The following is a 13,621-nucleotide window of genomic DNA, read 5'->3' on the forward strand; positions in this document are numbered from 1 at the left end:
TGATTTCTCCAACTTCAAGTAACCCTTGCTTTCCCTCTCTCCATCCCTCCCCCACCCTAGTTCTCCACTAGTTGCACTGTCCTCCTGATTAACTTTACTGTTTGTCTGCCTCGTTGTCACCTTCCCCTCAGAAAACATTTTACATTTCCTCAACCATTGTCTGCTTTGATCTGTCATTTTCACACCGTACATTCTCTTTGTGGCCATCCATATCTCCAGTTCCCCTTTCCCCTGACTCTCAGTCTAAAGAAGGGTCTCGACCCGAAACGCCACCCTTTCCTTCTCTCCGGAGATGCTGCCTGTTCTGTTGTGTTACTCCAGCATTTTGTGTCTACCTACCCTGTCTAAATGCCTTGTAAATGCTCCCATTGATTTCCGCAGCTATCTATGACCATGTCTCGGAATTGCTGTACCAGAGGTTGGTGCAGCCGGCCGGTCAGGATATTCCCCGCGATGCTTCTGCTGAAACTTGCGGGGGGATTCAGTGACTTGTTGAATCTCTTTAAAGAACTTCTTGCTTGCATCTTTCTACACGCGATCACCCCGCTGTCTGGACCCAACCATTGGAATGTGTGGGAAGGAACTGCAGATGCTGGTTCACACCGAAGATAGACACAAAATGCTGGAGTCACTCAGAGGGACAGGCAGCATCTCTGGAGAGAAGGAATGGGTGACGTTTTGGGTCGAGACACCCTCTTCAAACTGAGTGTCAGGGGAGAGGGAGTCGAGAGATATGGAAGGGTAAGGAGTGAAAATGACAGATCAAAGCAAATGGTGATCGAGGAAACGTAGAATGTTGGTTGAGGGGAAGGTGACAATAAGGATACAAACAGTGACAATCAGGAGGACAGTGCAACTAGTCGGTGAACTAGGATGGGGGAGGGACAGAGAGAGAGGGCAAGCATGAAGTTAGAGAAGTCAATGTTCATACCGCTGGGGTGTAAGCTGCCCAAGCGAAATATGAGGTGCTGTTCCTCCAATTTGTGCTGGGCCTCACTCTGACAATGGAGGAGGCCCAGGACAGAAAGGTCGATGTGGGAATGGGAAGGAGAATTCCCATTTGGCAACTGGTAGGTTTAGTTGGACTGAGCGGAGGTGTTCAGGGAAATGATCAGCGACTGAATATTGACTTAGCTAACTTCAAGTAACCCTTGCTTTCCCTCTCCATCCCTCCCTTCCCAGTTCTCCGACCAGTCTGACTGTCCTCGTTTATATTTTATCTCTGTTTGCTTTGTTGTTATTTTCTCCAAGCTAACAATGATCTATTCTACATTCTCCTTTGTCTTGTTTTCACACCTTACACTTCCTTATCTCTGTATCTCCCTCTCCCCTGACTGACGAAGAATCTTGACTCGAAACGTCACCGATTCTTTCTCTCCAGAGATGCTGCTTACCCTTGAGTTGCTCCAGCATTTTGTGTCTATCTTCGATTTAAACCAGCATCTATTAATATCAATGATTTGGACAAGGGGATTGCAGATAATACGAAAATAGGTGGAGTGGCAGGTAGTGTACAGAAAGCAGGGACTTGGCAGAAGGACTTGGACAGGTTGGGAGAGTGGGTGGAGAAGTGGCAGATGGAATATAGTGTAGCCAAGCGTGGAGTCATGCATTTTGGGAGTAGGAATAAAGGCATAGACTATTTTCTAAATGGGGAGAGAATTCAGAAATCAGAGGTGCAAACGGACTTGAGAGCTGGTGCAGGATTCCCAAAAAGTTAATCTGCAAGTCGAATCGGTAGTAAAGAAAGCAAACTCAATGCTTTTATTTCAAGAGGGCTTGTATACAAAAACAGGGATGTAATGCTGAGGCACTGGTCAGGTTGCATCTGGAATATTGTGATCAACTTTGGGCCCCATATCTGAGGAAGGATGTGCTGGCTCTGGAGAGGGTCCAGAGGAGGTTTACAAGAATGATCCCAGCAATGATTAGGTTAACCTATGATGAGCGTTTGTCGACACTGGGCCTGTACTCGCTGGAGTTTAGAAGAATGAGGGGGGACCTCACTGAAACATACAGAACAGTGAAAGGCCTGGATAGAGTGGATGTGGAGAGGATGTTTCCACTAGTGGGAGAGTCTAGGACTAGAGGTCATAGCCTCAGAATTAAAGGACGTTCCTTTAGGAAGGAGATGAGGAGAAATTTCTTTAGTCAGAGGGTGGTGAATCTGTGGAATTCTTTGCCACAGAAGGCTGTGGAGGCCAAGTCAGTGGATATTTTTAAGGCAGGGCTAGATAGATTCTTGATTAGTATGGGTATCAGAGGTTATTCTCTGGATGCTTTCAAAAGAGTTAGATAGAACTCTTAAAGATAGCGGAGTCAGGGGATATGGGGTATTGATTGTAGGTGATCAGCCTTAATCAGTGAATGGCGGTGCTGGCTCGAAGGGCCGAATGGCCTACTCCTGCAACTATTGTTATGGGGAGAAAGTAGGAGAATGGGGTTAGGAGGGAGAGACAGATCAGTGATTGAATGCAGCAGTGGACATGATGGGCCGAACGGCCTAATTCTGCTCCTGTCACTTATGATCTTGTTCTACATGAAGGAGGACCAGGTTAGAATGTGTTGGTGCCACAAAGCTACGCAGACAAGCACGTGGACCTGATGAGGTGCAGGTCCCTGGACAGTGGGCGGGGCTTGCAACAATGGGCCGGCTGTCGATCAACGCGGTGACGTCGTGTGGAGTGACGTCATGTCGACTCGGAGCGCCCGCCCCCTTCCCACAACCCCGCGCGGTTCCAACATGGCGGCGCCCATGGTGACGAGCAGCGGCTGCCGGCGGCGGGTAAGCGCGGATTCTGTCCCCGTCCCCGTCCACATCCACATCTACATCCACATCTCACCCTGGGCTTTGGACATCGGTGGGAAGTGTCTAATCCTGGGCGGGTTCTCGGGGCCTCGGCCTCCCACGGATACAGAGGCCGCTGAAGGCGCCGCCGCTGCCACTAACAAAGACAGAGAGAATATGTGCAGGAGTCAGTGTCGCCAACACCAGCAGCTGTGGGGCTGGGATCTGGAGTAAAACACACACAGTGCTGGAGGAACTGAGCAGGCGGTGTCTCGGGTCGCAACCTTTCTTCACCAGGTTCACCAGACTGATTCCTGGGATGTCAGGACTTTCATATGAAGAAAGACTGGATAGACTCGGCTTGTACTCGCTACATTTTAGAAGATTGAGGGGGGATCTTATAGTAACTTACAACATTCTTAAGGGGTTGGACAGGCTAGATGCAGGAAAATTGTTCCCGATGTTGGGGAAGTCCAGAACAAGGGGGTCACAGTTTAAGGATAAGGGGGAAATCTTTTAGGACCGAGATGAGGAAAACATTTTTCACACAGAGAGTGGTGAATCTGTGGAATTTTCTGCCACAGAAGGTAGTTGAGGCCACAGTTCATTGGCTATATTTAAGAGGGAGTTAGATGTGGCCCTTGTGGCTAAAAGGATCAGGGGGTATGGAGAAAAGGCAGGTACAGGATACTGAGTTGGATGATCAGCCATGATCACATTGAATGGCGGTGCTGGCTCGAAGGGCCGAATGGCCTATACCTGCACCTATTGTCTATATTTCTATGTTCTTGAAGATAAAGCCGAGGATGCTAGAGCAAGTCTGCAGTCTGAAGGAGGGTCTCGACCCGAGACGTCGCCTGTCCATTTCTCCCCACTAATGCTGCCTGACCCACTGAGTTCCTCCAACTCTCGACCACGTACTACCAAGATTTCAAGAATTTTTGCTGAAACACTCACACCTCCATCTTCTTAAAATGAAGGCAGAGAGTATTGTATCCCTGCATGGTTAACATAAATCTGTACAAGGGTCCTGACCCGAAACGCTGCCTATCCATTCCCTCTACAGATGCTGTTTAAGAAGGAACTGTAGATGCTGGAAAATCAAAGGTAGATAAAAGTGCTGGGGAAACTCAGCGGGTGCAGCAGCATCTATGGAGTGAAGGAAATGGGCAACGTTTCAAGCCGAAACATTGCCTATTTCCTTTGCTCCGTAGATGCTGCTGCACCTGCTGAGTTTCTCCAGCAATTTTGTCTACCCTCTACAGATGCTGTCACACTCACTGAGTTCCTCCAGCATCTGCAGTTCCTTGTGTCTTCTTTCTACTGCTGGAAGAACTCGGCGGGTCAGGCAGCATCTGTGATGCAAAACCGAGTTTGCCTTTTCCTCAAGATTCCAACATCTCTGTGCAAACAGGGATGTATTTCGGAGGCTTGGCAATTCATCCTCCTTCAAAAGTGCTACACTAAAGATAGACTTGCTATCTTTATCCTGTCTAAAATTTCATGTTCCCTCATTGGCTATGCCACCATTTTTTTACTCTCTCTCTTCCCACTTTCCCATCGCATCCCCCCCCCCCTCGCCGTCCTGTCCCTTTGCATTGGTTGTCTTTAGAACACAAACTAGCACAAAAGTAGAGAAATCTTACCTCACAAAGTGTTGGAGTAACTCAGCGGGTCAGGCAGCATCTCTGGGGAGCATTGATAGGTGACCTTTTTGGGTCAGGACTCTTCTGAAACTTTAGCTCTGTATAGATAAAGTGAACAGGCTTTTATAAAAAACTGTATCCAATGTGTTTAAATGGGGACATAGATGACAGTAGATCTATGACGGCTGATCTGAGGAGGCAAAGGAATGGTTGAGACCTTAGTTCCCCCAGCGCTGCGTTTTATTTTGCTGCAGATTGCAGCATTTGCTGTCTTGTGTTGCCACCTTTATAGAGATGGTACTATGATAACGAGAAAGAAAGTCACAGAGTTACACTGGAGGACATTGGGATTTTCTATTAACAAGAAATTTGTTCTAGGGTCAAAAATGGTTAACAAGAAAGATGTTTAAATGTCATGAAATGGTTTTAATGGAAGAGCAGACTGCTTCCAGAGGTAGACAGGCTGGAGTAGCTGAAGAGAGTTGTCTTTCATTAACGTTCTTTATAGGGCATAGGCCGACCAAGACGTCCATCTAAGCTGCAAAGAAAAGTCACAAAGTGCTGGAGTAACTCAGCAGTAACATCCTTGGAGATCATGGACAGGTGACATTTCGGGTCGGGACCCTTCTTCAAGCTGGTTGTAGTAAGGGGGGGAGAAAGCTGGAAGAGAGATTGGGGGGGGGGGAAGGTTGGGAAAAAGTCTGGCAAATAAATAGATGGTAGATGAGGGGGGAGAAGGTGATTTGCAACATAATTCAATCCAATCCCCGAGACACAATTTCCCACGCATCTAGTGAGTTGTTATTGCCTGGAATACACTTCCTGGCAGATGGGAAGGAAATTGGACACATTCTTGAGGACAAAGGTTTTACAGTACTGAGGGGAAAGTGCAGGGAGATGCTTATCAAGAGCCAACACTAGCAGGGTGGGCTGCCTCCTGTACAGATCAGTCTAAGGTCCTATCAGGTGCTCCTCTCCTCTCCTGCCCGTTGTTCTTGCATGTTAATAACGTGAGCTGGGCCGTGTGCATGGATGGGAAGGTGTTTAAATAATCAGTTTACAATTATCAAGTGCACACTTGATAACCCAATGATATAGTTTATTTAAATGTGCTTGTAGCTGTTTATTGCATATGGAGCAGGTTGTTGTCCTGAGCATAAGTGTGGTATATTCAGTTTAGATAGTACTTTGCTTTGTGCTTGGGTTTCTTAGTTGAGCGCCTATTTACAGCTTGTACTTTGTATTTTAATAGTAATTTACAGTACAGAGTGCGTTACTGAGAATAATAAGCAAGTTAATGGTGTCATTTAAGCATGTACAAAGCATTTGATTCAAAACCATGCCGACTGAAGTTGCTCAAACTGAACCCTTGCATTACAGGTTGTATCACTTTGGCAATGTGCGTGGAGGAGAAATATGCAGACAACAGCACCGTGTCTGAAGGTAGAGGACAAGTATTATCAAGTGTTATGACCAATCCTCTAATCTGGTTAGAGATTGACCTGAATTGACTCACTGATCCAAAACAACAGATGGAATTTTAAGCAGTTGGGGAACATTTACCATTTGGGAAGGTTGGGGTGGCATAAATAAAAATGTCATCATAGAATCATACAGTGTGATAGCAGGCCCTTCGTCCCATCTTGCCCACGCTGACCAAGATGCCCTGACTGCAATTGGCCCATATCCCTCTAAACCTTTCTTATCCATGTACCTGTCCAAATGTGCTCTTATAGAAACGGGCTCACCTACCTTCCCTGGCAGTCGTTCCATAGACACATTACCTTCTGGAAAAGGTTGCCCCTCAGATTCCTGTCAAATCTTTCCCCTCTCACCTATGTCTTCTGCTTCTTAATTCCCCTACTCTGGGTAAAAGACTCTGTGCATTTACTCTATAATAATAATAATAATACATTTTATTTGTGGGCGCCTTTCAAAAGTCTCAAGGACACCTTACAGAAAATTAACAAGAGTAAAAAAACATATAATTGGAATAAAATAAATAATAAAGACATCACCAATACACAAATTAAAGACAGAATTCGATCCAAAGACAAAAATCAAAAACACAATGTGAAGAACACAATCTATCCTCCTCATGATCTGTATAAGATCATCAGTCATCCTCCTGCGCTCCAAGGGATAAAGTCCTAGCCTGCCCGATCTCTCCCTATAGCTCAGTCTGGGATAGTTAACCAAAGTTATATTTTCAAAAGTAATCAGCAGAATTTCGGGAAGTTGATCAAACATTTTTTTGACAGTCATTAAAACGTGGGACATTTAACAATGACAATAGGAGATCAGATTCCATGATGCCTTTCTGCAAGCATCATTTCAGATAACCTCACAAGCTAACTCACTTCAGGTGAAAGTCTGCAGCTAACTAAACCATTTGACTATTTAAAAGAGCTAGTATGGGTGTTGTGGGCTGAATGGCCTCTTGAGGTAAGATTCCATGATTCTAATTCCAAATAATGAATTCTGATAGAATTAATTGTCCATTTGCATTCTAGAAATTATAATTGGCACAATTAGCCAAAACCCTGCATAAATCTTGTGTTTAAAGTCAGTCATCTGGTATACATATATTTTCTGGTATATTTTATCGGGATTCATCACAGCTTGGTTTGGGAACAACACCATCCAAGACCACAAGAAATTGCAGAAAATTGTGTACGTAGCCCAGACGGTCACCCAAACCAATCTCCCATTCATTGACTCCATCTACACCTCACGCTGCCTCGGCAAGGCCAGCAGCATCATCAAGGACGAGTCGCACCCCGGCCACTCCCTCTTCTTCCCTCTCCCTCCGGGCAAAAGGTATAGAAGTGTGAAAACGCACACCTCCAGATTCAGGGACAGTTTCTTCCCAACTATTATCAGGCAACTGAACCGTCCTCTCACCAACAATAGCAGACCTGAGATACTATCGACCTAATTGGAGACCCTCGGACTATGTTTAATTGGTCTTTACTGCACTTTATTTTGCACTAAACGTTATTTATTTCATACTGCTACGATTGTAATCATGTATGGTCTTTCCTCTGGCTGGTTAACATGCAACAAAAAGCTTTTCACTGTACCTCGGTACACGTGACAATAAACTAAACGTGAGGGTTGTTGCTCCTCACCTCGTGACATTTGAGTTATTGCGGATGGTAGAGCTCTGGGGTGATTTGGTTAAGCAGGGAACGAATAATATCTTGTGTAAGAAGGAACTGCAGATGCTGGTTTAAACCGAAGACAGACACAAAAAGCTGGAGTAATTCAGCGGGACCGGCAACATCTCTGGAGAGAAGGAATGGGTGACGTTTCATGTCGAGACCCTTCTACAGACGAAGAAGGGTCTCGACCTCAAACGTCACCCATTCCTTCTCTCCAGAGATGCGGAGTTGCTCCAGCTTTGTGTCTATCTTGGGAATAATATCCTGCTGTATTACCACGTTTTGAGTGGAGGCTGTAAAGTGACTCCGCTGCCTCAGTGTAACAAGGCACAGGCACTAAATCACGGCCATCTTGTTTCTAGAACCGAGCAGCCAGAGTCCGCGTGGCCAAAGGTGACAAGCCAGTCACGTACGAGCAGGCACATCCGCCTCACCACATCGCCCACAGGAAAGGATGGCTGTCCCAGCACACCAGTAAGTGACATATTTTTCTTTTGAAGAGACACAAAAAGCTGGAGTAACTCAGCGAGTCGGGCAGCATCTCTGGAGAAAAGGAACAGGCGACATCTCTGGTCCTTTAAAACCGAGATGAGAAAAAACGTTTCCACCCGGAGAGTTATGAATCTGTGGAATTCTCTGCCACAGAAGGCAGTGGAGGCCGATTCACTGAGTGAATTTAAAAGAGAGTTAGATAGAGCTCTTGGGGGCTAACGGAATCAAGGGGTATGGGGAGAAGATGGGCACGGGTTACTGATTGTGGATGGTCACAATGAATGGTGGTGCTGGCTCGAATGGCCTCCTCCTGCACCTATTTGCTATGTTTCTAGTCAGCCACAGATGGTGCATCCTTCCTTCAGATCCCTTACTCTTCAGAACATACCTTTGCCAAGATTAATGATATTTCTCCTTAAATATCTGCCCGGTGATCCACCTTCCCACTGCAAGATTGTTATTGCACAGCAGCATAAGATTGAGAGAGTTATTCTTCAGTGCTGTTTAATTGTCCTGCTTTAAAATATTTTAAAAGGCGTTACACTTAATGCTGCATGGACCCAATAGCTGACAGGAGAGACGGCAATATGTCTGTCTACCTGTGGGTGGTGCTGTTGAGGTCTGAGCCATATTTGCGCTGCATGTTAAATGCATCTTTGGCATCCTCAGGCAACCTGGATGGTGAAGGCGGGGCCGCAGAGCGCACCATTGAAGATGTCTTCATCCGCAAGTTTATTTACGGGACTTTCCACGGGTGTCTGGCCAATGAGCTGGTGCTGAAGAGAAGAGCAAACACTATCATCATCTGTGCCATCTTTATTCAGAAGCTTCCACCACAGAAGTTCTATTTCCTAATCGGCTACACAGAGAGTCTGCTGTCCCACCTGTACAAATGCCCCGTCAAGATGGAAGTGCAGACAGTGGAGAAGAAGGTTGTGTACAAGTATATCTGACACAATGCACAGTGGTGGCACGGTGGTGCAGCAGTAGAGTTGCTGCCCTGCAGCACCAGAGACCCGGGTTCGATCCTGACTGCGGGTGCTGTCTGTACGGAGTTTGCATGTTCTCCACGTGACCTGCGTGGGGTTTCTCTCGGGTGCTCCGGTTTCCTCCAACACTCCAAAGACATACAGGTTTGTAGGTGTAAATGGAAATAATCCCCAGTGTGTGTAGGATAGTGTTAGTGCGCGGGGATCGCTGGTCAGTGTGGACTCAGTGGGCCGAAGGGTCTGTTTCCACGATAAACTGGACTGAACAATTATTGATGAAATATTGAATGAGTGTATTGCTCGATTTGTTTTTTTTTAAATAAACATCTGCCCTACTTGACAGCTTGGATCCTGAACAGACTGCTGAAATACTTTCAAGTTTTCTTATGTACCTTCTCTGATTTATGGCCTTTTAGTTGCCTTGTTGAAGCCACTCCATTACAAACATCATCATAGGGCATGTGATTGCCAGTGTCAAGTCACATACACATCGTCAGCTTACATTACAATCCACGGTGGAAGATTAAGACATGACGATAGACACCAAATGCTGGAGTAACTCACCGCGACAGGCAGCATCTCTGGATGGATTGAATGGGTGACGTTGCGAGTCAGGACCCTCACCCATTCCTTCTCTCCACAGATGCTGCCTGTCCCGCTGAGTTACTCCAGCATTTTGTGTCTTTCTTCGGTCTATCTAAGAAACCAGCATCTGCAGTTCCTTCCTACACATTAAGCCACAAACACAAAGGCAGTAGATGACCAAACGATCCAGTTATCTCTTACTGAAGACTCCACCCTGAGGGGAAAAGTAGGAGTTTGCACATCCAATGTCCCACTTCCCACCATGAAGCTGGAAGATGATGATAGTCTAGATCAGTGGTTCCCCAACTCTGTTGGCCCCCTGCCCTATTGGCTCCAGAAACCCATCGCCAGTGCCCCCTACCCTGCCTCTATATAAGGTCATGTGATAGCAGAATTAGACCTGTCGGCCCATCAAGTCTACTTCACCATTCAGTCATGGCTGATCTATCTCTCCCTCTTAACCCCATTCTCCTGCCTTCTCCCCATAACCTCTGACACCCGTACTGATCAAGAATCTATCTCTGCCTTAAAAATATCCATTGACTTGATTTCCATAGTTATCTGTGGCAGTGAATTCCACAGATTCACCACCCTCTGACTATTGAAATTCTTCCTCATCTCCTTACTGAAGGAACAGCCTTTTATTTAGTTTAGTTCAGAGATACAGTGCGGAAACAGGCCCTTCGGCCCACCGAGTCCTCGCTGACCAGCGATCCCTGCACATTAACACTATCCTACACACACTGGGAACAATTTACAAATATACCAATCCAATTAACCTACATACCTGTACGTCTTTGGAGTGTGGGAGGAAACCGAAGATATCGGAGAAAACCCACGGGGATAATGCACAAACTCGATACAGACAGCACCCGCAGTTGGGATCGAACCAGAGTCTCCAACCGTGTAAGGCAGCAACTCTAGTGTTGTGCCACTGTGCTATTCTGAGGCTATGACCTAGACTCCCACTAATGGAAATATCCTCTCCCCATCCAGGCTTTTTACTATTTGGCAAGTTTCAATGAGGTCCCTCCTCATCCTTCTAAACTTCAGTGAACAGAGGCCCAGTGCCTCCAAACGCTCATATGTTAACCCAGTCATTCCTGAAGGTCTCGACCGGAAACCTTTTCCTTTTCTCCAGAGATGCTGTCTGACCCACTGAGTTACTCCAGCACTTTGTGTCTATGGTGTAAACCAGCATCTGCAGTTCCTTCCTGTACACACTATTGATCTAGCAACTCAACTTTAAATCTTACCATGATTGCAGAGGAATTTTAAATACAGCTACTTAAATAATTCTAAATTTTCCAAACTTGCCTCTCTCGAGACAGGGAAAAGATCCTGACAAAAGGTAATCTAGCCAGGGTGCAAACATTGAACCATTCCTGCACTTGTGCCACAAGCCCCCAAAAAATAACTTGTAAGTACACTATTTTCTAAATGGGGAGAGGATTCAGACAGCAAAGGGACTTGGGAGCGCAAGATTCCCAAAGGACGAATTTGCAATTTGAATTGGTAGTAAGAAAGGCACATGCAATATTGGCATTTAATTTGAGAGGACTAGAATATAAAAACAGGGATGTAATGCTGTGGCTTTAATGTACTGATCAGACCACATTTGGAGTCTTGTGAGCTGCTCTGGGCCCCATATCTGAGGAAGGAATTGCTGGCATTGCAGTTGGTGGTTCACGAGGATGATCCCAGGAATGAGTGGGTTAACATGATGAGTGTTTGACAGCACTGGGCCAGTACTGGCTGCAGTTTAGAAGGATGAGGGGAGGGGGGGGGGGGACCTCATTGAATCTTACCAAGAAGGGTCTCGACCCAAAATTTCAACCATCCCTTCTCTCCAGAGATGCTGCCTGTGACTATGCTAAAACCACCAGGGATTCTATGCTAGGGCATAATGGAAAGCTCGGGAAAAGATTTCACAGGCCCTGGCGGATATGACTGCATCTTTTGCCTTGGATGAGATATGAAAAGACTAGATGGGAGGTAATGTGCAGTCTTTATTTAAGATGGGCTGCAAGAACAATAACTAATAAGTTAGTCCAGTGGAGTATTGCCATCCACACGTGCATCCCCGATGAACAAATTACACAGCAATAGTCCACTGATCCCGCGTGCAAGGGGCACCATTTTCAGTGTCCAGTCCATGCTCTAATGTTCCAGGCGAGCCCCCAGGCTGCTGCGGGGCCTCCAGCCGTTTTCTACCCTTGGAACGTGTGGGTCAACCAGCGAACCGACGTCCCTCTCCTCGCCCGGCCACCTGTGTTCCCCGGGGGGGGGGGGGGGGGGTAGGAGCCTCCTGCAGCCGCCCACGAGGACGAGGTAGGCCTGACCCCAGTTCCCTCTCCTACCGGCCCTGCTCCTCGCCGACTCCATCTTCCTGGTCTCTGGGGGATGAGCTGAGGTAAGCTCGGTGGGCTCGTCCTTCCAGACCGTGGTTCGCTGGGTTCTCCGAGCAGGGGTCGGGTTAGCTCGGCAGCTTAACCCTGCAGGCCGCGGTCCACCGCCTCTTGCGTACGGCCGCGGGGGTCTGTTCTGGCCGTTACCCCCTACAGCACTCTGGGATCTTCATGGCAGGAAACTACAGTCTAGTGAGAGAAAGATGAGTGGGAAGTTATTGGAAGGGCTGCCAAGGTATCTACCAGCATTTGGAAAGGTAAGGAATGAGAATAGGGATGAGGGATAGTCAGCATGGCCTTGACCATGGGAAGTCATGTTTCACATCAGATTTTCTTTTTTGAAGAGATGTTAAATAAGGGCTAGACAGTAGACACTGTGTCCGTGGACTTTAGCAAGGCCTTTGACAAGGTCCTGTGTGGTCGTCTGATCCAGAAGTTTAGATCATTGGAATACAGGGCCAGATACAAAATTGGCTTTGTGGTGGGAGTCAGAGGGGGCTGATACAGGGTTGTTATTCAGATCGGGGGCCAGGGACCAGTGAGGTGCCACAGAGAGAGCTGCTGGGCCCACTGTTGTCATCTATAGTAATGAATGCGATGACAAAGCACGTGGCAGGGTTGGGAAGCTTTCAGACGACAACATCAGTGGTATAGTGAGAGTTTAGTTTATTGTCACATGCACTGAGGAACAGTGAAACGCTTTGGTTCACTTGTAGATCCAACTGATCCGATACATGGAAAATTTATTTTATTCAGTAAAGAAGAATCTCTAAACAACAGGATCCAGACGAACAGGGGAAATGGTCCATGGCGTCACAGATGGAATTTAACTCAGACAAGTGTGAGGCATTGCATTTTGGTAAGTTAAACCAGAGCAAGATTTATAGTGTAAACTGTAAGGCCCTGGAGAGTATTGCAGAACAGAGGGACTTAGGAGTACAATTACATAGACTGAAGGGTCTTGACCCGAAACGGCACCTATTCCTTCTATCCAGAGATGCTGCCCGTGATGATTTTGTATCTATCTTCGGTGTAAGCCAGCATCTGCAGTTCCTTCCTACAAAGTACAAGTGCACATTTCACAAAGTGGCCACACAGGTAGGCAAGGGGGTGAATGGGCTCAATAAATGAACAAATTGCAAGGTCCATTACTCAGCATAGAATGGAATGGAGCGCCTTATAGTTTGTCCATGTAAACACATGTGGTGTTATAAAGCAAAATAGCGTTCTGTTTAATCAAAGACGATGAACCAGAATCACAATATAACTGCTTTCTATTACAAGTCATGACACCAAACTGGAAGATAAAGTCAAAATAATAAACTATATTCAATTAAAAAAATCATGGCTTTTATCCATTAATGTTTCTATATTCATTGAGCGTATACATCCAACCATGGTGCTGAAAAATAAAACAGATCCAACTAGAAGACTTTGTTTGGCCTTGGCTGCTGGGGAGTATAAATGTGACCAAATTATGACCAAGTAAATCAATCAATTTGGAATTAAATATCTGCCATCCTCGCCCAGTCTGGCTCAGATGCCACTT

General features: G+C 46.3%; 1 protein-coding gene across 1 annotated transcript; it reads left to right on the forward strand.

The window, feature by feature from the left end:
• The first annotated feature begins 2,685 nt into the window (after positions 1 to 2,685).
• Positions 2,686 to 9,440, forward strand: mrps24 (mitochondrial ribosomal protein S24). The gene is made up of 4 exons (XM_033013956.1): positions 2,686 to 2,785; positions 5,815 to 5,877; positions 7,961 to 8,072; positions 8,760 to 9,440. Exons 1-4 carry the CDS (start codon positions 2,693 to 2,695, stop codon positions 9,041 to 9,043), a joined length of 552 nt encoding a protein of 183 aa, XP_032869847.1. The 5' UTR covers positions 2,686 to 2,692; the 3' UTR covers positions 9,044 to 9,440.
• Positions 9,441 to 13,621: the final 4,181 nt, after the last annotated feature.

Source organism: Amblyraja radiata, chromosome 39 (genome assembly GCF_010909765.2).
Source record: "Amblyraja radiata isolate CabotCenter1 chromosome 39, sAmbRad1.1.pri, whole genome shotgun sequence".
NCBI lineage: Eukaryota > Metazoa > Chordata > Chondrichthyes > Rajiformes > Rajidae > Amblyraja > Amblyraja radiata.